This window comes from Schistocerca cancellata, chromosome 4 (genome assembly GCF_023864275.1).
Source record: "Schistocerca cancellata isolate TAMUIC-IGC-003103 chromosome 4, iqSchCanc2.1, whole genome shotgun sequence".
NCBI classification, from domain to species: domain Eukaryota; kingdom Metazoa; phylum Arthropoda; class Insecta; order Orthoptera; family Acrididae; genus Schistocerca; species Schistocerca cancellata.
This window is the reverse complement of record NC_064629.1, coordinates 60554709-60582306: the sequence shown is the minus strand read 5'-3', so window position 1 is coordinate 60582306 and position 27598 is coordinate 60554709. Positions and strand designations below refer to the sequence as shown.

Below are 27598 nucleotides of genomic sequence, written 5' to 3'. Positions count from 1 at the left end.
AAGCAGAAATAATGTTTTCAAACATTTAAACATTTATTATCTATGCACAGTGCCTTGCAACAAATAAGTTGTAACTGTGTATTTTTCAGAAGTTTTATGCCATGAAAACATAGCTCTTCTTGAAGAAAAAATTACATTTCTCAGTAAATACAATCACACTCATGTATTGTGTCTATGGCCTAACTATGTTTGCACATTCTTTGCGTTTCATCCATAAGCATTTCAGGAACAATGATTGATGAGTCAGAATACAAAAGGATAAAAAGCAATAATTTTTGTACACTATTATCAAAAATAAAGTTAACTGAAAACCAGACATGTGACATCATTTCCATGAGATCTTTATAGTTATTATAAGTAAGAAGAAACTTATTTAAATTCTATTTATTGATGTTTTAAGTGTCTGCCAATTATGTCAAATAAGGATTCAAATTTTGTCATATCACATGGATGCATGTTTTAAATATAATATATAGATTCAAATGCATGTAGACAAATTTTGTTGATGCAACATGTAAGCTTATATGTCAACATAAATTTATATTTCTTACATAGAACAAATATTTGCATGTGAGTTTCATTCATAAGCATGACTGACTAAAATAACTGCACTGTATATTAGAAGCAATATGCACAAGTTTCCAAAAACTCTAATGGATAGATAAGTTTTCACACTCTGCTGTAATAACCAAGTATCATATAATTTAAATTAAAAGTATATTTTTTAATGAAAAATAGTTATAGCTGATGTATTTTACATCATTTTCTTGTGTCTGGGAGTTGTCAGTTTTCAAGTACTAAAATAAATTTCAGAGATTTAACTTTGTGCAGAATATTACAAAAAGGTGTTTGAGATAGTAGGAGATTTATCACAACATAAAAACAATTAAGCACCTAATATTAATACAGTTGCCATTTTCCTTTACATGTACAGTAAATTGCTGTATACTATTTACCACCATACAAGGAAATTTTCACACTTTAATAATAACAGTAATGATGTCCATGAAATAATCATTTTTATACAACATAATAATTAAAATCTTAATTAATACTTATTAACCACTGGTAAATACACTGCTAGAAAAAAATTAGTACACACTTTTATAGGTTTACAATTCACTCAAGATTTATTGTTGCAGCAGTGTATATGGAGTACTCGAAATGATTACATTTACAGATCAATAGCAAAAGGGTTTCTCAGGTACCAGGTATCAATTGATGCTGAAGCTCCTGTGTTAGTATGTGGTGTAGCCTCCATGGGTGGCAATGCAAGCACTGACTCTGGCGTCCATGCAATAATACAGATAGTGAATATTGTCCTGGGATACATTATGCCACGTACACTTGACCCGTTCACATAGTTGTGAAAGAGTTGTTGGTTGTCAAGTCACATGAATCATTTCTTGTCCCATCATATCCTACATGTTGTTGATTGGAGACAAGTCCAAAGACTGTGCTAGCCAGGGAAGTTGTTGCATGTATTGCAGAGCACTTTGAGTTCCAAGGACAGTGTGTGGATCAGCAATGTCCTAACGGAATGATGCATCACCTTCCTGTTGTGAGAACAACAAAAGTACAGGTCTAACAACATTCTGCATGTACCAAGTGCTAGTTTGCATCCCCTCCAGAAACACCAAAGGTGAGCAAGAAATGTAGCATCCGAGACCATAAGGCCTGGAGTGGGACCAGTGTATCTTGGATGAATGCACTCTACAAGACAACATTCATCACGTTTGCGTCCTACATGCAAAGACCATCACTTGCATGCATGCAAAATCTGCTTTCATTGCTTAAGACCACAGTGCACCATTCCATCTTCCAAGTGATTCTGTTATGGCAGCAATCAAGCCATGCACATCGATGCTGCATCTACTATCCCCATGTGGTATATGCCATCATCAGATCATGATCATCATCATCTTTCCAAGTGTACTAATATTTTTCCCTGCTAGTGTACTTCAATTCAGACATCCACTGTTAATTAAGTTCAGTAATTTGTTAGTTGAAAGAACTTCTTCAATTTATTTGGGAATTTCACTTTCTCACACAGAAAAGCCACAACATCCTGAGGAAACACATGTAAATGCACAAGTCCATATGCATAAAGAAAGGAGCAGAACTGGTTCAAGAACAGTACAGGATACTAAAGTAAGTATAAATGACATGTTAGTAATTTTGTTACAAAAGAGCTACCAATATACAATTCTTTGTCAAGAGTGGAACTTGATATACTACTTTTACTGTCTTTCTCCAAATAATTAAGTGCATAATAAAAATTATAGCTTGCTTTGGCACAAAAGAGATGTATATTACTCTATTCATAGTAGCATTTCAGTTTCACAGTTCTTAGTTGTACTTATCAGTGACTTATTTTAAATCTGGAGAATTCATATAAATCAAAAGATGTGTGAGAAAGACACTATCACAAGACACAATTAATGTATTGGTAACATAAAAAATTAAATCTTAAAACACTGATCTGAGACAAATCACTTCTCAACAAATTAAGTGGTGATATGTTCTTATACATGTAATTATAGGTCTATTCCACCTTAGAATTGGAATTTATTCATTTCATGTTTCTCTATTTAATGTCAAGCAAATGAAGTCAATTTTTATCTTCCAGAAACTAAAATGTGTACTGCACCCACAGTACATGAATTCTGTGTATTCAGCTGTGGCAGAATGAAATTATTATATATACAATACATGACAAAGAGAAGAAACATCTTGACTTTTTCTTTTCTTTGTATACTGACACTCATGCAAATACAAAATTAAAAGGAAGATACAAACACATATTCTAAAATATCACACAGACCCAACTTCAAAGTACTTGCAAATTTAATTCTTCCAAACACGCAATCAACACTAACAACTACAGTGGCACGAAATGCTACAACATTTGTTTGATCATTGTAAATCTAAGAATCACCATGGAGTTCTGACCTGTATGGTACGCACTAAGAAAAATTGTGATATAGAAGAGTGTGCCAGAGATGCAGCTCTTTAAAGTGACAAGTTTTCATCTTGCATGTTGGTTCTCTGAAGTGAAACTGGCACTGTGCTTACCATTGTGCTGCCTTTGACTTCCTCCTCTCTCTGATACTGTCGTCCTTCATCTTTGTCTCCCATTTTTTTCACAACAGATTAGTTCCTCTCACCATTAATAGTTTCCAAAGCTATGGGAGTCTCACATATTTTTACATTTTGTCAATTGACAGTACTAAAAATCTTGCCTTGTGAAGGTCAGTTTCATAATTTTATAGTTTCCTCAAATGAACTTTCTTTTTGAACTGTTTGCAGTTGTATCTTAATTGACCATATGTTTGTATGGCAGTTATATACTTCTGGTACAGCTGTTCATATCAGACAAAATAGGCTAATTAGCAAAGGGTGATGTACAGATGCGTGTTCTAGCATGTTGGAGTGTTTTAAACTGTATTTTTATATTGTCACAGTTACATAGACAGATTATTGTCCCTCAAACATTTGTCAGTACAGAATTCTCATGTAATTATATGCCACCAAAACATTGGGCATGAGCTCTTACCCAGGTATTCATGAAAAACTTTTGTGAAAAAGTTGATTGAGTTTTCTCATTATGAGAATATTGAAGGGGGATCTGTGTCAGTTGTTAAAAACCATTCAAAAGCCAAGATCACACAAAATATTGTTTATTCAAGACAACAAATTTCAACAGCCTTACATGTCATCTTCAGGTCTTACACTTTTTTTGTAGTAAAACATGTTTATTTTCCACTGAACCTCATACAAACGATTTTGTCTGGATAAAATTCAGCACATTATAAACGGTTGTCATAGCTAAAATATTTAAAAACACACAGCACCTTATCCAAAAGGCCACGTCCTTATACATATTGTTCATAGATGCTTCTTACATGATGCTAATACAGTACACAATAGCACATCAGTTTACATATACTGGACACATACTCCAATGTACTTTGGCTAACTAGAGGCAACACTGTGTGAAGTCACACTGATGGAACATTCACTGGCAACAAATGGCAACCATGAATCTTACTGGCAGATCAAGACTGTGTGTTTGACCGGAACTTCAAGCTGGAATGTATGTTTCCTGTGGACAAGTGCTCCAACAACTGAGCTATCCAAGCACTACTTATGACCCACCCTCACAGCTTTATTTTTACCAGTAGGTCATCCCCTGTCTTCACGAAGTTTTCCTGCATAGCTTTCAGGACTAGCACTTCTGAAAGAAAAGATATTGAGAAGACAAAGCCTGGGCATATTGTTATTGGAATGAATTTTCACTCTGCAGTAGATTGTGCACTGATTTGAAATATCATGGCAGATTAAAACTGAGTGGCTGACTGGGATTCAAACTTGGGTACTTTGCCTTTCAGCAGAAAGTGCTCTACTGACAGAACTAGCCAAAAATGACTCATGAGCAACCCTCACAGCTTTACTTCCACTAGTACCTTATCTCATACCTTCCCAACTTCACAGAAATTCTGCTATGTATCTTTTGGGATTGCTGACCACATCACCGTATTCTGCCCATTTACACATCTCTATATTTGAATACACATGCCTATACCAGGATCTTTGGTGCTTCAGTGAATTTAATACCAAATTTGCTACCCACTGAAATAAATCATACAATTTAATTCATCTGTTATGCTTCAAACTCAGTATCAGCTATTCACTTCTATGGCAGGTACCACTGTGTTGTGTCATAACTACAAGGCACCAATATGGCACCAGGGAAATCACTCTAATAAAAGAAACTAACGTAGAATGTAGCAAGCAGCTGTACAATTCAACTAATCTAGTGATGGACATAAATGCTAAATATATTATTCAAACAACATGTAACAAAGAAACTGAGAGGATTTTATCCAATAATGTCTTCATGAGAAATTATTCTGTAGGAATGCAATACTGAACTATCACTCTTTGGTATCTACTAAATCTTTTGCTCTAGCATGTCATACATAAAAATCTAGAATATATAATGAAACATGTACATGACAAAATACCACTTATCAGGCTTTTCTACTTTCGATCTAAGGCAGCTAGTTACACAAATCACAAAATTCATGCAATGAAAATTATTCTTATTGCATAGTATGTACAAATGGTAAATGGTTCACCTCATATTCAGTTGATAGGCTATTGCAGTTTCCATAAACTGGGGGTTTGCTTTTTATTGACTTTCCCCTTATATTTTGCTTCTCTATCTAATGTAGGATATAGGATACCAATGAATTAAATTAAAATGAAATACACAATGAAAAAAATCATCATACTCAAATCTATCAAAGAGACATTAGTGGAAGAGAGGGAGAATGAAATTTCCTCAAAATTTATTAGATAATTATCTAGAAACATATTACATAAGAATTTTACCAAGCAATATGTAAATTTGTTTATAATAATTGAGCAGGGGAGAGGTTAAAAATATAACATGGTGTTCAATGTGCTTTAGTGTGCATTCTAACAAGATTATGAATAGAAAACCACATATTATGAATGTTCAACATGGGTAAGTCCTGTACCTTTTGCACTACAAGTAATAATTATCATTGGCACAGGGCTACATTGGAATTGTTTCATTCACTGATGTCCTTAGGAATTATATTCTGTAACACTTTGACATTTAGACAATCAATATTAAAAGTACAAAAATGTGCAGTAAGGGGGATGTGTGTTGTACTTTTTTAAACTACTAGTACACAGCTCATAAGGTAAAGAGACTTATTGGCAACAGCCAGCTACACAATATATTTGTGGTAACCCAATATCAGTTTCATTGGTTAATATAAGAAAACTTTCTGGTCGCCAGAGCAGCTCTTTGGTGCAGGACTATCTTTGCTGCAGTCCATGCTGAGCTTTGGTTGTATTCACATGTGTCCTTATGTATTGTTACTGGGAAATCAAGTGTACATACTCTGTATTTGTGACTACAGTCAATGTCAGCATCCTCACATGCATCTTCTGCAAAGATTTATCCCATTTTTAAAATCATCATTAACAACTGCTCAGGAATGTGTCACTTATAAATGTCATACAGTTATTAAAATTTATTTCAACCATGCACAATTTAACCTTCCTGTGACACAGCAAATAAATTGAAACAACAATAAAAGATCTGTGATTCCCTTGTCATTGAATTACAGAAGTTGACAGGTAATGGGTAGGGTTCATGGGGGAGCAGCTGGGAGAATATTTGTGAGGGAGATCAGTGACTATAATGCTCAAATAATGTTCACATTTGTAGGTTGGGGAGGAAGGTTTCCAGAAGTATTTATTTCATGGAAAATAATCACTCAATTGGTGTGTTTTATTTACTGCATTGACATTATTAATTCTGCTTGAAGGTGAATTGTACAGTCATAAGCCATTATTTTATGAAACTACTATAACTACATTCACATGTAATACAGTGCAAGGCACTGTTAATAACTATCAACTTGTCTTTTGCTCTTTTGGTGCACTCACATTTTTAACTCCATTTGTTACATGATTTTTCAAATATACTGGCTCAAAGCTCATTTTACAATCATAGCTTCCATATGCATTACTAATGTATTTCACACCAAAATACTACATAGTTACCCACTGTATTAATATAATCAAGTATATACATTGTAACACTTTGGTTCAAATGGTTCTGAGCACTGTGGGACTTATCAGCCATGGTCATCAGTCCCCCAGAACTTAGAACTACTTAAACCTAACTAACCTAAGGACAACACACACATCCATGCCCGAGACAGGATTCGAACCTGCGACTGTAGCGGCCACGCGGCTCCAGACTGTAGTGCCTAAAACACACGGCCACTCTTGTAACACTTTCCAGTAGGCTGTAACAGGTGCAAACCAAAGCAGCAAAGAAAATGCAACTGTGCCATATACTGTATAACTTGTGAATGTAAAAATCTGAAACTGGTCATGGTTCCTGCAGAGAAAGAAACTAGAATTTCAGCATACTTACCTCTTTAATTCTCTGTCATACACATTTGAAATGTCTCTTCTGCTGAAGACGAGTAAATCTTAACATGTGAGGCAGACAGAATTTTTTCCCTTGATGTGATTCATTCTGCAAACAAGGGAGAGGAATAAAGGTTTGCACATTGGTGACACTCTATGTCAAAACTGCAAAAAAATGTGGAATATGTCAAGTCTGAATACAGGTAACTTTGAGGCATCAGAATCGAGATGTCATGGATCATGTTGATAACACCACTGGCCTTCAATTAATCTCTCATTCACACATCATGTTTCACAAATCCCAGTATGATGTAGAACATGCAGGACTGTGGAAAAGGTGTCCCAAACATTTAGCCTCTACATTATTCAGGCATAGAGGATCCTAAACTTTTACATATGGAACTAATGGCCTGCAATGTATTTAAGCAAAACCCAGCAAGCCAAGAATGTATGAATTGGTATAAATGAAACTTTTTAGATACAGTAAAAGGAAAGACATTGCTGCCACTTTGCATGTAATTAAAATGCATTTTCGAAACCTGCAATTTGCTATTGGAAAGTGCCACTGAACCAAAATTTATCTGCAGCCTAAAATTAAAAAGCAACTGTTCAACATATGTTTAAAAATATATGGTCATATGCTAGATTCATCATCAACTGATTCATCATCTTGCCTGTAGGTGCACAAAGTGACTTATTACTGTATGCATGAACTGTCTCCTTATTGCGTGCACCTAAGGAATTGAATTGTCCACAAAGACAAAGCAAGCTTGTGGCTTGATGTGCACTATCTTTGTACAAATACAGTGTATCTTAACTAAAAACAATTTCTTGTCACTGAGGTCATAACAACACAAGAAAACATATAAAAATAATAAGTCTCTGACAGCTTGGAATAATTCACCAATGATATTGTTGCAGAAGAAGCTGTGTAGCATAGTTACCATAGTTTACTGGTTATGATACTAGACTATTGCATAGAGAGTCGTGAGTTTAAGACTCACCTGAACTGTAAAATTTTAATTTCTATATTCAGTTTGAGTACATTCTAAAAGTATCCACAAATGTCAAGAATCAGTGTACTGGAATGTTCTGTAGCTGTATATATACCGTATGTGTTCTGGCCGGAGACAGTTTGCTCCGTGCCCTTCTATGAGCAAGTGTTGAATAAACCTTTGTTAAGTAAAGTTAGTGTTCATCATTCATCTACTTACACCTTCTTCTACGTGACATTATTCTGGTGGAGACGCTGGTTATTGGAACGACAGAAGTACGCGGCTGAAGACAAATTAAAGTGCAGGGCACAGCGTCCAGAAGAAACTACAGCATCCTACATTCAAGATGTCTTGGAACTGTTTAAAATAGTCAATCCTAGAATGAAGGAGGAAGATAAGATTGCACATCTCATGAAGGGTGTCGCTGAGGACATCTATCAAGCGCTACTCCTGAAGGAGGTTTTGACAGCAGACGACTTCATAAAATGGTGCCAGTATATGGAGACAATGCATAAAAAAGAATTATGCCCAAGAAGTTTGAATGGCTTCCAAACATCGTATCAATGTCTGTGATGGAGGAAGAAACTGATTTCACAAGTGTTCTTTGTCAGATAGTGAGAGAAGAAGTTCAGAAGGCACTTGGATTGTACAGTGAGCAAAAAACCGAGATGCTTCAAGAGGTCGTAAGGGAGGAAGCGGAACAGACATTGAACCCAATCTCTCATTCTTCATTTACATTTAAAACCATAAAAAAGTCGAGACCCAGGCAAAGATACATTCCTACAATGTTGCACGAGGAACCTGTTCGGGCACCAAGGAAGCCTGACATCTGGAGGAACCAGAATAACCAACCAGTATGTTTCCACTGCAGACAACTGGGACATGTGATGCTCTATTATTGAGAAAGGCTTTGGATATTTGATGATGTCCACGCCAGAAGACAGTAGACCGATCTTCGCCGATACCAACTCTGGGACAACGAAGATGTGGTGCAGGACGACGTAGGTCACCAATGCTGCAAGCTAGCCAGTGGAGAGGACGCTCCCTGACACGCTGAACAAGGTCTCCACCACCGTTTAGAAGCTCCAGCCAGTCACCTAGCTGCCACAACCTGGAAAACTAAATGGTGCAATGTTCCTTGGAGGTGAGGCCGCCAAAGAGAAAAATCCTCTGCCGTCGATCACTACAAAAATGATAGAAAACTACGTCGATATCCTCATGGATGGTCGACCAGCCCAAGTTCTTGTGGACTCTGGAGCATCATATTCAGTCATTTCAGAGAAGTACCATCGCCAGTTGCAGAAAACCATATTCATCAACAACAAAACATCTCTGCTGAAGGTGGCTAATGGGAAATATGTAAAACCTACAGGAAGACGTCTCATTCATGTGGGCAAAAGTGGCCATACACAGCCCTTAGAATTCATCTTCTTACAAGAGTGTAGTCATGATGTCATTCTAGGATGGGACCTTCTGAAAGCCTCTCAGGCAATTATAGGTTGTGGTCGCTCAAAGATTATGCTAGACGAAATGAGATACTGTGGACAGGAAGATGTGCATCCAAGTGTGTGGAGACTATGTGTGCTGGATGAAGTGATCATTCCTGCAGTCAGTGCTAGAAAGGTAACTGTCATGTGTCATGCCATGCATCAACCCATGGATCTTGTAGTGTAATGTAAGATAAGCATACCACTGAAGAATAACTTGGTCATCCCAGCGTCTGTCGTCTCGTTTAAGAATGGATTCAGTGAATTGTGGATAGTTACTGTCGCCAAGAACTGCAGATCCTTCCAAGACACATGTGCATAGCAAACACTGAGCCATTAATTGCAGAACATCTGAGTATCATAGAAACCTCCCATGCCGAGTCTATGGACGAAACTGGCGCTACCACTACAAGACAAGATCTTCTAGCTCGCCTATCAACAGATCACACTAAGGAACAACAGAAGAAGCTACCTGCCATTCTTCAAGAGTTCTCTGAATGCTTCAATGGACAGGCAAAGAGCAAATTAGACAAATCAATGGTGAAGCACCTAATTAACACTGGACACCATCAACCAATTAGCCAGAGAACATACCGTGTGACAGCAACAGAACGTCAGATAATTCGCGTTGAGGTAGAGAAAATGATGAAGAATGACATAATTCAGCCTTTGCAGAGCCTATTGTCATCACCAGTGGTCCTCATCAGGAAGAAGGATGGCAGTTGGCACTTTTGTGTTCATTACAGGAAGCTTAATAAGATAACTAAAAAGAATGTTTAGCCTCTTCCACAAATTGACGATACACTAGATTTTCTGAAGGGGGCTAAGATTTTCTCAACCATGGACATGTACTCAGGATACAGGCAAATCAAAGTAGATGAGGCTAACCATGAGAAAACTGCATCTGCATTCATCACCCCTGAGGGCCTGTATGAGTTTAAGGTAATGCCGTTTGGTTTGTGTAATGCACCAGCAACTTTTGAACAGATGATGTATAATCTTCTAAGTCACCTGAAGTGGATGATGTGTCTTTGTTATTTAGATGACATTATAGTGTTCTCAGAGACATTTGATGAACAGGTAAAAAGACTGAGGGCTTTTCTAAGTGTCTCCAACAAGGTGGACTGCAACTTAATCCAAGAAAGTGTCTCTTTGGAGCAAAATAAATCTAAATTCTTGGGCACCTTGTGACAAATGAAGGTGTGTGCCCAGACCCAGAAAAGGTGAGATCTATAATAGAATTTCCTATTCTTGAAAGTATTAGAGATGTGAGAAACTTCCCCGGATTATGTTCTTATTACCATCGTTTTATCAAAGACTTTTGTATCAAAGCCTGGCCACTCCAAGAGTTGTTAAAAGCCGATGCTAAATTTATCTGGGATGGTGCTCAACAAGATTCTTTTGATGTACTGTGAAAGGCTGTGATGACTGACCCTGTACTTGGTGTGTATGATGCAAGAGCACCTACAGAACTACACACAAATGCCAGTGGGTATTGGATTGGTGCTTTTCTGGTGCAGATTTTGGATGGAAAAGAGAAGGTATAGCCTATGCTTCTAGGACACTTACAAAAGCTGAGAGAAACAACTCAACTACAGAAAGAGAATGTTTTGCTGTGATCTGGGCCATATGCTAATTTTGACATTACCTCTATCGAAGGCCATTCGCTTAGATCTTCTATAGAAATTCCATGGCACACCAGAGACCAGACATTTCGGATTTATTAAGACATACAATACGATCTGCAAGAGATTTTTCTGGCCAGGTTTATTTAGGAGTATCCGTCACTATGTGTCACACTGCCTACTATCCACAAACTAATGGGCTTACTGAACGCCTTAATAAGTCCTTGGCTGACAAGCTGTCAACATTCGTTAGTGTTGAGCAGAGAAACTGGGATGAGGTGCTATCTTTCGTGATGGTTGCCTACAAAACCGCCAAACAAAACACCACAGGATTTACGCCATTCTTCCTGGTGCATGGGTGTGAGGCAACTATGATGATACACACTGTGTTACCATTACATCCTCATGATGTGAACAACTACCATATTTACTCAAATCTAAGCTGCACTCGAATGTAAGCTGCACCTGAAAAATGAGAACCAAAATAAAGAAAAAAAAAATTTCTGAATCTAAGCCGCACCTAAAATTTGAGAATCGAAATTCAAGGGGAGAGAAAAGTTTTAGGCCGCACCTCCAAATTGAAACAAAGTTGGTCCATTGTAATATGAGACACGATTTAGGTTGAATGAATGACGATACAGCTACAGTAGTTTGGTTCGAGTAGTAAGCTTAGCAGTTAGGCTTTACCAGGTAGCCATTGCTATGCGTCAGGCCCTCCGTCCTTATTTATACCAGTACCCTTCCTTTTTCACGTGTTTCATCTGGTTTGAATCGATTGCTTATTTTGCTTTGATCTGATGAGTGCCATTTTCTTTGTTATAGGTGTTTATGTCACTCTAAGCTGAAAATGCATTACTGTACTGTGTCATGCATTGTTTGTCGCATTCTGATAGTGAGTGTTTACGGCCTGTCGCCGCTCACGGCATGGCTTTCTTTTGTGCGCGCTACCGCCGCTTTTTTTTTTTTTTTTTTTTTTTTTTTTTTTTTTTTTTTTTTTTTTTTTTTTTTTTTTTTTTAAAGAGGAATCGTCTCATTAGCAAAACAATGGCAAGAGACTGCTATTTGTTGTTACTTAGACTGCTGCTTTCTTTGATAATGATCAACAAGAACCAAATAATAGACTGCGTATGATAGAACATGTTCTGAACAAGAGTTAGGCGAAAATTTTTCTCTGTTTGCAAATCTTTGCGGCCGTTTCTTTAGTACATCAAATTTTGCACACAAATTAGAGTCATCTTAGATTTAAAAATCTAGTCAGTTGCCGTGCTTCATTTCTGACTGTATCACTATTAGGCATAAGAATAATACGAATATAAATATGACACGATAGGTATATTCTTCCGCATTTGCTGTTGTCTCACTCTAGTTTTGTAGTTTATTAGGCAGACAGGATTTAAATGAGATAGCAGCAAACATGAAAGAATACATTGCAAAATATTTATATTCATATTATTCTTATGGTGAAGAGAATACTGCATGTGATTCACAATTCATAAAAGTTCCTATTAGTAACCATCTCTTCTCACAGGTAGGAAAAATTTCAGAACGTAGAGTTGACCATATTGACATTTTCGTAGTTCATTGAAATTCTGCTACATTCGAAGATGAGCAATGCAGAATGTATATTTACTTTGTTGGATAATGTATGGAAATGCAGTGGTCGAAACTCGGGGCAGAGAAAAAAAGCTCATCTTCCACTTTTTTTTTTAATTTATTTACTGACGCAGAGGTTTTGGCGCCAGTATTTATCTTTGTGCCTACAAAGCATGCTTGTGTAGTGCTACATGTATTCGATGGCAGAAGTTAGTTGTGGCGGCACCTATCGACATTTTTCAGAACTTCCGCTTGCTTTGCACTCTATTCTAAGCCGCAGGGGGTTTTTTGGATTACACAAACCGGAAAAAAAAGTGCGGGTTAGATTCGAGTAAATATGGTACATTGGCCAGGGGTTAACCAAAGCTGAGGAAACTCAGCAGTTAGTTCGACTCTGCACACTGCAGGCTCAATAAAACAATCGCCAAAGGTATGATGTGAGCCACAACCCTGTTGTTTACCAGTCTGTTGACCTTGTCTGGATCTTTACACCTGTTCGGAAGGTTGGTCTCACTGAGGAGCTATTTTGGACCTTACAAGGCTGTAAGACAGTTGTTCAAAATGGTTCGAATGGCTCTGAGCACTATGGGACTTAACATCTGTGGTCATCAGTCCCCTAGAACTCAGAATGACTTAAACCTAACTAACCTAAGGACATCACAGACATCCATGCCCGAAGGAGGATTCAAACCTGCAACCGTAGCGGTCACACAGTTCCAGGCTGAAGTGCCTAAAACTGTTCGGCCACTGCGGCCAGCTAAGACAGTTGTCTGATGTTACCTAGGAAGTTGAAGATTTTGACCCTGACACAAGATGACAAAAGATCAGAGATATGGTCCAGATCCTTTGAATGAAGCCCTATAAGGATCCTGCAACCCAGAGTAAATTTGAAGCTCCAGTGAAAGGCAACAAGCAGAAAGATGATGAAGAACGCAGCGGCAAGGGAAGTTCTAAGAAGATCACCACCAGGGCAAACATCAATCATTGGGAGTCAGAGTATGCAGGACTGATGACTCGTTCCCGGACTAGGAGGATGTAACCCTGAATTGCTGTTCTCTTAAGGAGGGAGCAATGTCACAGAAGAACCTGAGTAGCACAGGTCCCATAGTGTACTGGTTATGATACTAGACTGTTGTGTGGAGGGTCTTGAGGTCAAAACTCACATGAACTGTAAAATTTTAATTTCTACATTTGGCTTGAGTACATTCTAGAAGTATCTACAAATGGCAAGAATCATTGTGCTGTACTGTTCTGTAGCTGTATATATACTGTATGTGTTCTGGCCAGTTGTATGTGTAAGTGCTGAATAAGCCTTCATTAAGTGAAGTTAGTGTTCATCATTCATCTACTTACACCTTCTTCTACATGAAAATATCAGCACCATTGATAGCTGGCATGGAAAGCTTACTGACAGCAGCACCATAATGATGCTTGCCTATTCAGGTGGACATGACACAATTCAACACTGCATTGTGAGAGAAACTGAAGCTTGGCTGCTACATCAGCCCCTCAGTGCCCTCCAGAGAGCTCACTGGAAAGTGTACTCGCCATCCAGATCTCATTGTGCATATCAACAATGGTCCTGTGATGGCTGGTGATGTTGATGCTGGTGTTAGTGCTGATACTGGTGGCTGGGGTCATGGGCCATCAGATAGTCAATTGTCATGTACAGTAGGTTTATCCTGTCTATGGAGACTGAAGTAGGCTTGTTGTTTACCAATATCTCAATGGTGCATTTTCCTCATTGCAACACCCTGTGGAGGCAAGTGTACTGTGGCTGCAGCTGAGGTCTGACACCATCTGTACAGAGCACGACATGGCTGCTTGTTGGTAGGTCCCAATGCACATAGATAGGAAGGGTGCCATACCTTGAAGCTTGGTGTAAGTGACATTTTCCCTCAGTTGAAATACGAAGTTGCTGTGATCGAGACTGGGTAACTGCAACAGCTGTGCTTCTTCAAGCTCTCATGGTAGGTGTAGGGTTTTGGCATAAACAAGTCTTGCTGGTGATACATCTAAATACATCTAAATCTGATGTTATCTGGAGACCCAGCAATAACATCAGTAATGCTGTCATCCAATCTGAATGTTGGCTCATGATTGCCACTTTGAGTGAGTGATGCCAGCATTCAATCATACCATTACTGGCCAGAGGGTAACTGGTAATCCCATGGTTTCATTAATTTGGAAAACAGGTCCAACTCAAATTGGTGACTGTGGTCTGTCATTATGAGCAATGGGCACCAAAGTGAGAAATCCAAATTGATGTGAAGACAGACATCAATGTTTTTGCAGATGTGTTATCCACCAGCGTTGCTCAGGCCAGTATGTAAGATGATCAGTCACAGTAAGGATATATTGTCATCCATCGGAAGAAGGTAGTGAACCCATGATGTCAATGTGTATGTGTGCAAATAGCACATCAGTAATCTCAAAGTTCCCAATCGGTATGCTTACTTAATAGTTGTTCTTGCTCCATTGACGTCTGAGACATGTGTGGTTCCATTCACAACATTCTTTTTCTATTGTTGGCTACATAAAGTGGTGGGGGACTAAACAAACTGTTGACTTAATGCCAGGATGACTTAAGTTGTGCAGGCTGTCAAAGGTGGGCTAGTGAAACACTACTGGCAAGAATGGCCTTCAGTTTCCAGCCGAGATATCACATTAAGTTTGGCATCAGTGCTGGGTGCATCGACTAACCTCAGTTTTTGCACTATGGACAGATCACTTAGGTAGTTTAGAAGCTTTTGATCAGGTTTCTGTGCCTCTGTGAGTTGGTCAAAATCAACAGTGGTAGAGCTGTTTGAAGTGCCATCGATAAGAGACAGGCAATGAGCCACCAAGTTGTCAATATTCAATAATTGCCTGATGCTTGTGCTGAATTGCTATATGAAAATGAGTTGGTTATGCTGACAAAGTGAGCAGTTGTTGTAGTCCTGCTGAAATGAGTATGTCAGTGGCTTGTGGTCTGTAAAAATTGTGATCTCTCTTGCTTCCAGTTGAGAGTGGAAGTATTTTATTGCCTCATATATTGTGAGGAGTTCCTGATATTAAGTGCTCCATTTCTGCTGAGATGATGACAGGTTATGGGAGTAGAAGGCCAAAGGTTGCCACATGCCCCCATGGAACTATTGCTGAGTGGTCCTGACTACTATTTGACTTGCATCAACTACCATTGTGAGAGGTACTTCTAATTCTGAATGAGTGGGGAGTGCTGCATCCACCATGCTACACTTTCTAGCTTTAAAGGCCAGACTTATGGCATCAGTCCAGTGGATAGGCAAAGTTTCCTTGACTTTCAACTGGTGAGTACTGTGGTAAGAGGTTATTGTAATGCCAATGAGCTTTGGAGATGTCAGTTCAGAATGCCAAGAAAACATTGTAACTCCCTAACAGTGCATGGGCACACGATCTATAAAATGGCTTCCACATTTTCAGGCAGAGGAAGTCAACCTTTGGACGAAATTTGGTGGCCTAAAATTTCATTCTATGACTGTCCAAAAACATATTTGGCTGTGTTCAGTACCATTCTGCAGTTGACTAGAAGATGAGAATGTAATCAAAAAATGTCAGCCAGAAGGAGATTCCACGTAGTACCTCATTGATAAACTGCTGTCATGTTTGTATGTCATTTTCCAAGCCAAATGTCATATACTGACTCTCAAACAAACAAAATATGGTGATGATTGTGGTTTTTTGAATTACTTCTTCCACTACTGCTATCTGTGTATACACATTAACACAGTCTAGTACACTAGAAGTTGCCACAACATAATGTGTACTTGTAATTGCACAATAGAGAAATGGGATACTGATCCAGCACCATCTGGGCATTGAGGACAAATAATCCCCACACAGATGCCATAAACCAACTTTCTTTGGCACCAGATGTAAGGGACAGGACCATTGACTACTGATTAGCTCTATATTTCTCTCTACATGGATTGCATTAAATTCTGCCTTTGTGATCACTAACTGATCTGGGGCCAGGAATTGTGGTCAACAAGAAACTGGTAGGCTATCTGTGGTCTTGATATGATATACATTATAATGACATACCCCTTCTGGCACTCCTGGGGTTGATGTTAAGGGCATAAACTGCTGTAGTAGGCATGCATGCTCCCCAGCTATGTGCCTGCACAACTTTGGCTGACTGCACCACTGCACAGCGATGGAAACCCAAAGTAGCCAGGCTGGTTATGCCATCCACCATCTGCACATTCACCATATCCAGTAGCAGGTGGTAATATATCAACAGATCAGTATTGATGATGGGCTCAGTGATATACATGTTTTTAAAATTACACATGAATCCTCATCACAACCCGAAGTCTAATTCCATATGGTTTGTGCTAGAAGTTGGTACTGAAGAGCTGTTCATAGGGGACAGGTGGAAGAAGGTTGATGGTCTACAACAACAAAGCAGTCTACAGGGAAAGACAGACATATATATAACCCGGTATCCACTAGAAATCTGTAACAGACTTCCAATCACTGTTAAAAAGGTGCTGAAATGATGCTTGGCAATTGGAGACAGCACTTATTTCTCGCCATTGCAGGAATTTGGGTATGTGCAAGAGGATGTACATTTGTGTTCCTGGACCTCAAATCTTTTATGATACCAGCAGACTGAGTGCTGTTCTTGCCCAGATGTCAAGAAGGTAGCAAAGGAACAACTTCTAGAACTCCAGTAGTACCAAATTCTGTCCCTGCTACAAATATGTAAAATACAGTACAAGCTACTGCAGGACCTGATTCTGATCACAAGCCTAAATAGAGAGATGTGTCTGTACACACTGGGACAAAATTCATAAAAAGCATGAGTGAAGAAGAAACCAGTAACAAGTAATGAAACCTGATTTGTTTACCCTCAAGTGTCTGTACAGTATCTAGCCTCAAATTTAGTGGCATCATGAAATGGAGGTCAGTAAGTAATAAATGTACCTGCAAGGTAAACAATATGATAGTCCTGAGATATTACCACAGATCAAAGCAAATTTCTAAGTGAAAACTGCCTATGAAAAGATGGTCTGCATTTAAATAGACTTTAGTCTGTGATATTCAGCAGGATGATTATTGTTGCCAGTGAAATTATCAGATTGAATGGAAAGTAATATAGCCTGAAGAGGGTGAAATAATAAATATGCCATCTGAAAAAGCTAAATGTAAGCGTTGGAACTACAGCAAAAAAACTCGAGTATAGAGAAGCATTATATAACACTAATTTCACGACAACACGGTAGGCCTAAGCCCAGTAATTAGAAAACAGAAAAAAGATTCTGAATCCCAAAGGAAAGTGCACAAATAAGCCATTCTGAAAACTGATCTTTGACTATGTTGTTCCATCGGAATTTGTAGTCTTTATACAATAAATTAATAAAATTACAAACAGTTTGTTAGTCTTGTACCAGCTGATCCTTATGTCTGATATTAAATGCTTCACCCTTTTGTATCTATGTGTGTTTTACAGAACTTTTTCAAGGGGTTCCAGCAGACCCAGCTTGCACTTATTGACTGTACTGTTGATTCACTGTGGACTTGTTTCCTAAGCTTAAGGAGTTCCGATATGTAACATTTTTGGGTACTGGTATATGAAAATGCATAACCCAAATGACTTTTACACTACACAGAGGTGATGGATGTTCTTCCTGAGCTTGACTAACCTAAGTGGTGGTTCTAACCTGACACTTTTTTCCCCAGTGAGTCAAATATGTTGTTATTGTTATTTTATTCGTGTAGGATTTTGTGAAACCTGCAGCCATTAATGACAGTTGGTAAACAATGCAACCAGCCACAAATACTTCTTAAATGTTTTATTTGGTTGATATTGTTTTAATTGGACAACAAGAATCAAAGTCACCTCTGTGGCTGAGTGGTGAGCACAGATAGCTACCATGCGGAGGACCCAGTTTCGATTCATGGTACTCCTGAGGATTTTTCTTTGGTGGATGGACTGGTACAAGGTACACTCAGCCTTGTGATACCAATTGAGGAGCTACTTGACTGAGTAGTAGCGGCTCCACAGTCTGTAAAGTTTGAAAAATGGTTGGGAGAGTGATGTGCTGACCTCATTCCCCTCCATACTGCATCCATATGACACCCCATGGCAGGGTTTCACACAGTGGCCAGTAAACAGCCCTTTCACATCCTGGACAAGGACCACACTTTAATAAGAGTCAAAATGCTTCAACAGAACTGAATAGAATTCATTCCATTTATTATTTGAGACTTCTAACTTGTAGACACTCAAAATTCTTTCTAGTTAGTGTAATTTTGAGTGTGATTACATTCATAGTGATTATACTTTGTTACTGCTGAATATTTTTTTCCATTTCAGGAGGATCCACGTTTAGTAATCAGTTGCTAACAATAATGATCAGAGTAGTGGAAGTCTAGGTTACTATCTTGTTCATATTTGCTAACTATTATGTAGTCTATCCTACTTGAAGTTAAATCTGTTATTCTGGTGTCTGAAATTACTACATGAGCCAAGATTTGTCAGTCTTCTGCAAGTACTTCCACTAATTTAGGCTAATTGAAGCACTGCCAAGACAGAAACAAGTGCATTTAATCTCAATAATAAAAGTGGCAATAGATAAACCTGGACTTATTTCATGAACAAAGAGCTAACATACAATAACAATTCAAAACATCTAGTATATGGTATCTGTACTTGGCAGAATATTCATCCTCAGATATACCTAGTCAAGAATAGCTCCCAAATTCAGAACAAAGTGTAGTATTGTAAATAAATTTTTTGGAATGACAGAGTTTCATTAGCATCAACATTAAGAACTTCTAGTCTTGGACTGGTGTAATCCATGGCAGATTACTGCATGCTACTCTCATTCAACAGAGCTTGTGCTGTATTTGTTGAGTCACAGCTAAATAACATGATAAACATTATTACAGGAATGCTAATGATGCACTCAAACTTTGAGACTGCCTGTCCTTAGCCACACAGCATTTTCACCACTCCAGTGAATGTAATCTGTCATCAGTGAGTTTAAAAATCTATCTGAGAACATGGAGGTTCTGATCCATAATGACATCACCACCATCAATGTGAATAGACTGAATTCCTGAAGTCCCCCTCAGTGTATAGCAAAAGAACTCAGTAGGAATGAAGAGAGTATGAATTATCAATGGATGACATCGTTGCAGTCTGACACTATAAATGGACAGCACAAGATACCCATAATCTCAGTCAGTCCTTCAGCATTTGAGGATCTCCCCTCTACTGCATAGGAAAGGATAAACCATGGGAGATACACAACCTGACCAATGCCCTGCCCATTTGTAACTGCTGTGATGAATGAAAAACTATTGTACATGTCACCCAGATGTGCCCATGATCAACATTCTCTGTGAATATGGAGGAGTTGGTAATGGCTACTAAGGACACTATTGCATTAATTAGAAACTTGAAACTGTTTCTATAATTCTATAATATCTTGTAAAGCTCAAATGTAAACTTTGTAAAATATAGATGAAAACATTTCCTCCACTTTTTGTTTTGTGGTAGTATGGAGACTTGTATTTGGGAGGAATGACATTCTGTTGTTTTCATAAATTTTCTTTGATAGGATGCACCAGTTTTCTTTACCCATTGTTTCCAATTTTCATCTGTTCTCCATCTTTAATGACCTCATTCTGCACACGGCATTAAATGCTAGTTTTCCTACCCTTCTTTCATTCTGCTCATTTTAGTTGCCTTATTGCATTATGCTGTAACAATAATACAGTAGCCTAACGATGCTGTGAAGTGCCTTACATATACCAAATTAATGTAACAGGAAAATTTAAGATTTTATAAGACTACTTCTACCACACACAATTTTTTATATATAAAAATAGTATAACATATGAACTTGTAGATGTGAAACTAAACTATTTTGCAACAGTAAGGAAACCATAATAATAATAATAATAAAGATTTTATTGTCTTTAGGCCATTACAGCAATTGACAACATCAAATGAAGTTACAACTTATAATACAGTGTGATAAGGTATTGACTACTGAAATATTTTAGCTTATATTACAATAAATGTACAGTGGGTCATCTGTTGGATTACTGCATTTTACAGTTGAAGAATTCATTGATATCATAGAATTGGTGGGCAATAAACCATTCATGCAGTCTTTCTTTGAATGTATGTTCAGGAAGATCCTGTATAGCATGTGGCAGCTGCCCTGTGACTTCATAGCTATTTATTGATTTTGATAGTCTGTGGTAACGCGTGTATATGTGTTTGATGCTTCTTGTGTTGTAACAATGTACATTTTCTCTACGTTTCACATCTTGTAGGTTCTTCTTCGTAAAGATTAAGACATTGTATATATAGAGGTTTATTACTGTCATAATTTTTTGTTTAGTAAATAAGGGTTTGCAGTGAGCCTTATGTGAAGAATTTGTAATTATCCTAATGGCTTTCTTCTGCAATAATAGGATGTCATGTATATGACTACAGTTACCCCACAGGATAATGCCATAGGATATTGTACTTTGGAAAAATGCAAAATAAGATGATGTGATGTATGTTTCAGGTACATGATTTCTGAGTTGTCTTAATAAATAAATTACTCTAGATAGCTTACTACTAATATAGTTTACATGTTGGCCCCAGGATAACTTTTCGTCTAAATAAACTCCCAGGAATTTAACAGAACTAGGGTCATCAGATAGTGGCTTGTCTCTTAGAGTGAAGATTTTCTGCTGAGTTTTATTTTCATTTAGCAGGAAACCATTTGCTCTGAACCAATATGCTGCATGAGTGAGTGTATTTTCGGCACAAGTTTTAAGATCATTAAGATTGTTACTGCTACAAAGAAAAGTCGTATCATCTGCATACAATACAGTGGTGGATCTAATAAACAAGGGGAGGTCATTGATCATTATCAGAAACAGGAAGGGCCCCAGTACAGATCCCTGAGGCACACCTACATTAACATCTTCTATGTTTGACATTTCCTTACCAACACAAACTACCTGTTTATGGTTGTTGAGATAAGCTTTTAATAGTCTGAGACTGTTTCCTTTGATGCCGTAGAATTTTAGTTTCTCCAGTAGTGGCGTGTGCTCAACACAGTCGAAGGCCTTGCTTAGGTCACAGAATGAGACCTGAGCAAAGCCTTTGTTCTCAAAAACTTTGAGGATGTAACTGACTACCATGTTGATTGCATCAATGGTTGACAGATTCTTCCTAAACCTGTATTGTGTAGCATTAATTATTCCAAGATTCTCAAAGTGAGATGATAATTGTTGGTACATGATGCATTCTATTACCTTGGAGAATGCGGGTACTATTGAAATAGGCCTGTAACTAGATGGAGAGTCTTTATCTCCCTTTTTGTATACTGGGACGATCCTAGACAGTTTTAACTCATCAGGAAAATATCCCCCAAGTAAGCACTTGTTTATGCAATGGGTTAAAGGGTACAGAATGCAATCACACCCTTTTTTAGCAGGTTGCATGATATGCCATATATATCTAAGCTATCAGATGATTTCAGTTGTTTTATGACCCCTTGTACATATCTAGGCGATACTTCAGAGAAGGTTAGCATGCTTGTATTTAGTGACTGTCTACCCCAATTTTGGGAGAGTAACACTGATGGACTAATGTTTGGTTTGATAATTGCGTCTCCTATTTCTTTCACTGAATTAAGAAAAAACTCATTGAGTGTTTGTGGTGAGATGTTAATTTTGTCTTTTTTAGTATCTGTGGCAGCACTGTTAATTACTTTCCAAGTGGTTTTGCATTTATTGGTGGAATTATGTATGCTGTTGGCATTGTAGGTTTTTTTGGCTTGCAGGATGGCTTTTTTGTATTCATTCCTGCATTCCACATAGGCTGATTTGGCACAGTCACACTTCATACTATTGTAAATGTTGTACAGTAACAAAACTTATTTCTTTAGATCTGTCAGCTATTTAGTGTACCATATTTATTTATTTATTTATTTATTTATTTACTATTTGTCCCATAGATCAAATCAGTACAATGGCTTGTACAACTGATATGGGATAAGTCAATACAAATATACAGTTTACAGGAGTCTAAAATAGTAAACAAGAATACAGAAGAAAGATTATTTTACATTACCTACAAAATTATGTTACTTAAAGTTACAGCTTTACAGAGAATTGTTACATGATGTGACAAAACTGACTTAACAACATTCAGCTTTGATACATTAACATGCACTAAGACAATTTTGATTCCAAATATTCCTGGATGGTATAAAAGCATTCTTTTATTAAAAGAGATTTCACTGTCTGTTTGAATTTATTTATTTCTTGGATTTCTTGTATAAAAGTTGGAAGATGACTATATAATTTTATTCCCATGCACTTGACACCATCACTGTACAGTTTTGTTGAGTGGGAAAGTATTCTTAGAGAGGTTTTTGATCTTGTGTCATAATCATGGTAGTCCATATTTTTGCTAATTTTGTTGATACATTTTTTGGTAAAGAATAATAATTCTAGTATGTATTGGCATGGGAGGGGCAAAATATTTAGTTTCTTAAATAATGGTTTACTAGTGTCTCTTTGTTTTTTGAACATAATTGTTCTGACTATCTTCTTTTGCAGTTTGAATATCTTAATTGATTCAGAATTTTGGCCCCAGAAGATGATTCCGTAGTTAAGTACAGAGTGAAAGAGTGCATGGTACATTGTGGTTAGGGTACTTGTGTTAGTGACGTTCCTTATTGATTTGTCTGTTTTGAGATCTGGATTTGTGGCTGCTGTCCATTATATTGATTTTCTTTATGGGAATACTATGGTTAAGTAGGGTCAAGAATGCATTAAAAAATCTATCAAATATTATTTTGGCTGGCATTACTTGATGTGTAATGTCCATTGACACTACAACGGCCAGACCAGTCTCTGTCAGCAAGGAAATTACGAAATGTGTTAATTTTATCCTCAGTTACGGGTCTGGTAATCACAACTGTTGGGACAAGTCTGTTTGCATTGCTCCTATTGAGGGGAATTTTACTTGCATAATGCTACTCACCACATAGAGTTGTCGCAGACAAGCACTATGTAAAGAATACCAGAAATATTTAAACTTTCAGACAATGTCCTTCATCAGGAGTAGAGCTCTCACACAACAACTCACATACACAAAGCTATTGTCTCTTGCATTAAACCCAACTGTCGTTGCATCTGATGGAAGCAGCAATCAGTTGCAGTGGTTGCTGTGAGGGATAACAAGTTAGCAGTGGGGGGAAGGTGTGTGTGTGTGTGACTCTGTGTGTGTGTGTGTGTGTGTGTGTGTGTGTGTGTGTGTGTGTGTGTGTGTGTGTCTACTGTAGTGGGAGTAGGAAAGGGAGTAGGAAGCTTGAGGAAAGGGGCTATCAAAGTAATAAAAAGAGAATAAGGTGCTCCTTTTTTTATTATAATATTAAATTATACCAAACAGCATAGTCCGAACTGCTGGAAAACTATCTCTTTTCACCTGTAGAACATTAACATAAGTAGTGAGAAGACCCACAAAGATATGATATTATTTTCCACTGGTCCCATTGGATTACGTAGCTTGCAGATATATACATATCATACGCCACTCACCAAAATTATAGAATTATCATGTACATCTAAGTGAATTAATGTTTCTGAAGTTATATATTGCAAAATTCATAATCTGATACATTGCTTTCCATAGATCCCTACATGAAGGAGAACCTTCAGGGATATGGATCAGATCAAGATAAGGATTAAATCTATTCTTGCAAACTATTTCACTTTGTTACATAATCCATTACACTGTAAAATTCCTCTTGCACTAAGTAGTGTTCCAGTACCTGTGGAAAAGTTTTCTCATTGCAAATGTTCCATATGTTTATGCATGGAATTTTCATTGTATTTAGTCAATGTATTTGAAGAACTTTCAATACATACAGTATGCATAACAATTGGTTCTTATTAATTTTTGAGAGCAATTATATTTGTATTTGTTTCTAATTCTGGTAAATATTTTATCAATGAGATTACTTTCTTGTGTAAATACTAGAATGGAAAAATCAAAATATCAAGGTTTTGAAAACAACTTCTGCATGCCTCAGTCTACCCCTTTCTTGGGATCCCCCTAACTGATTTTCTTTAAATATAAGTATTTACTTCTAATATTAGAATTATTCAAGATACTTATTCAATATTACATGGCTAAAAATGACAATGGCATAGATTGCAAGAAATTTATTTTCTAGAAATATTATGAAAATTATATTGTAATGAAGAGAGCTGTTAAATTTTGAAATCAGTTGTGAATGTGTTGCTTCCAATTAAGTTCATTATGCCCTGTGATTCCTAAGAATGAAATTAAGCTAACTTCCTCCAGTCCTGTTTCATCTTTCTTTTCATGAGTTGCTCTTCATTTTACAATTCTGTAATACTGCTACAATATTTTTCACCCTTGTAGTTAAATCATTTTCTGTAAGTCAGTGTACATTTGATAAGTTCTTCCCTCTTAATTTGTTCCAAATTCTTAATTTTTTGTATATTTCTTATTGTTATGTGCCATTTCTTAGTTTCAAGATAATATTTAATTAATTCTCTTGTGTATTCACATCATCGCCACTTTATTATTTACTATTAAAACTGTATATTCAATGTATCTGTTACTGAAGATCAATTACGAAAGTCTTTAGATCAAGTTTTCTTTCCTCTTTTCTTCTCAAAAACAATACATTTTTGTTAAATTGGACATCGGTGAGACTGGTGTATAACTGTTGGGCCCATCCTTTGTTAACTAGATTGAGACTGGTGTGTAATTGTTGGGCCCCTCCTTTGTTAACTACTTTTGTTTCTTCTGGAAACAATACTTCTTGAAAAAACAGTGTAATATTCTAGATAACTGTCTAATTGTTTGTTTATTGGTATCACCTATTAAATGAATTTTTATTTTGTTGACAGCAGTGGATTTACTTGATTCTCAGAGTATTCTATTTTATGCAAATTTAGATACTTGTCTTAACAAAAATACTGAACCGTCAATGTCTCAATAATTCACTCTTGAGATACTATGTTATAGCTTTAAATTATCTAATATATTTTTCTTTAGAATGTTTACATTTTTTCTTTTGTGTGCATACAATCAAGGGTAACCAGTTAAAATCATGGCAGAGGTAGACATTTTCATCATCAGTATTTGGCCAGCTGGGGAAAAAGAAGTAGAACCATATAGGCAGGGACCATTTAATGCCCAAGTAACACTAGTGGTCACAATCTGAGAGGGGTACCAGAGGTTAACAGGAAGTGATATGTAACTTGTGTGGGAAAATATTCTCAAACTGGTCCTGTAAACAGCTCTCAATTACCGAACACTGTTGCAGTTTCCTAGGCTAAACTACAAACTTGTTTACAATATCTCACAGAATGGGGCATTTGACATCATTGATGATGATCCCTCTGGAGGATATGGGAGTTAAGCTTAGTTGCATCCCTCTTGTTTTTTGTGAGAAGTGATATATGTGGTGGCAGAAGAGTTAACTGTCATTATTCTCTCTGTCATCATCATTATTCTCATCAACAACAACATTAAACTTTATCTTCAGTCATCATAGTCACTTGGAGTACACAGATGTAGTGAAGATACAACACTTACACTTCACAAAGGAAAGGTGCCAGGAATGTCTCTCAAGTTAGGTGTCTGAACAACAGTGAACAGTCCAAGCTCAAGGTGTACTACATCGATCAAATCACAGGAACCACAGTGTTGTGGATTTGTGGTCATGGTGTTGGACTGTGAAGGGGGAGATCCATCTTCAAATCTCCATCATGCTAGACTTTTTTCCAGAATTATGAACTGTCCATCTCATCATTAATGTGTCTGTTTGCTGTATTCAAATTTGTGTCTGTGTCATGGTGTAACATCAGTCTGCAATTGTGAAATATAAGGAAAGGACCTCCAGATGTACATACCTTCTATTTGTTCTGCACAGGTACCACATATTATGACCCTTGTATTCTGTTTTGGGAGTTTTGATTCTTGAATTTCTTTGTAGTAACATAGTTCACACCTCTTTACTTTTTGTTTATTTTTCTGTGAAATGTCTATGCAGCATCTAACCTGCCCTCGCTATTCATCACATTTGCTTGTGACGATAATATATTCTTATCACATGACTCATATCCTATAACCAGCATATAGTATGACAATTGTCTAGACTAAGAAGAGGCATTATGATGATTTAAACACAGATCTCCCACTTTATGGTCTAACACTCTGACCACACAACAGCAATGCCATCGTTCTTGCAGTTCATTTGATGTTGCACATCTTGACCTTGGACCATTCACTGTTTCTATTTTGCTTGTTTTTTCACAGTTCAGTACACCTTCTTGCTGTTTTCATGCATGATCTGTGTTCAGTTTTTGATAGTCTGTCCTGGATCATTGTACCACTAAATCCAAATGGGGATGTAATGGGGAGTTCCCTCATTAGAAAGAGATGTTTTGTTACTATTTACTAATGTTGCTTTTTTTACCCAACACTGGCTCTGCATTATGTAAATTGTCCTTCTCTGTACAAAATCCATTGTTCAACTGCCATATAAAATAAGTTTGTTTCAGTAATCTCTTTAATTTCCTCAAAAATATATTACAGGATTTTATTCTTGGGTCAAAAATGTTGTTTTTATTTTTATTTTTATTCTTTCATTTTCCAAGGTCAAAGACTGAGCTGTATGTTCAGTAATATCACATCTGACTTTAATGTGCGGTACTTATTGGCATATGTACTCACATGACATAGCTAAAATGACCAATGTTTTTAACAAATCTTTATAATGGGCCTAGTTACTGTTTATGATTATTATTCTTAGGGCTCTCTTCTATATTTTCACACAATGTTCATATTTTGTGCATTTCTCACCTAAAAATGAATGCCATAGCTAATACT

General features: G+C 37.2%; 1 protein-coding gene across 1 annotated transcript in view; it reads left to right on the top strand.

Moving 5' to 3' along the window:
* Positions 1-27598, top strand: part of LOC126184854 (protein piccolo-like) — a 173531-nt gene that overhangs the window by 95049 nt on the left and 50884 nt on the right. The window contains exon 3 of the mRNA XM_049927461.1: positions 2054-2151. Coding sequence (XP_049783418.1) covers positions 2101-2151 — 51 coding nt within the window. The 5' untranslated portion in view covers positions 2054-2100. The remainder of the gene's footprint in view (positions 1-2053; positions 2152-27598) is intronic.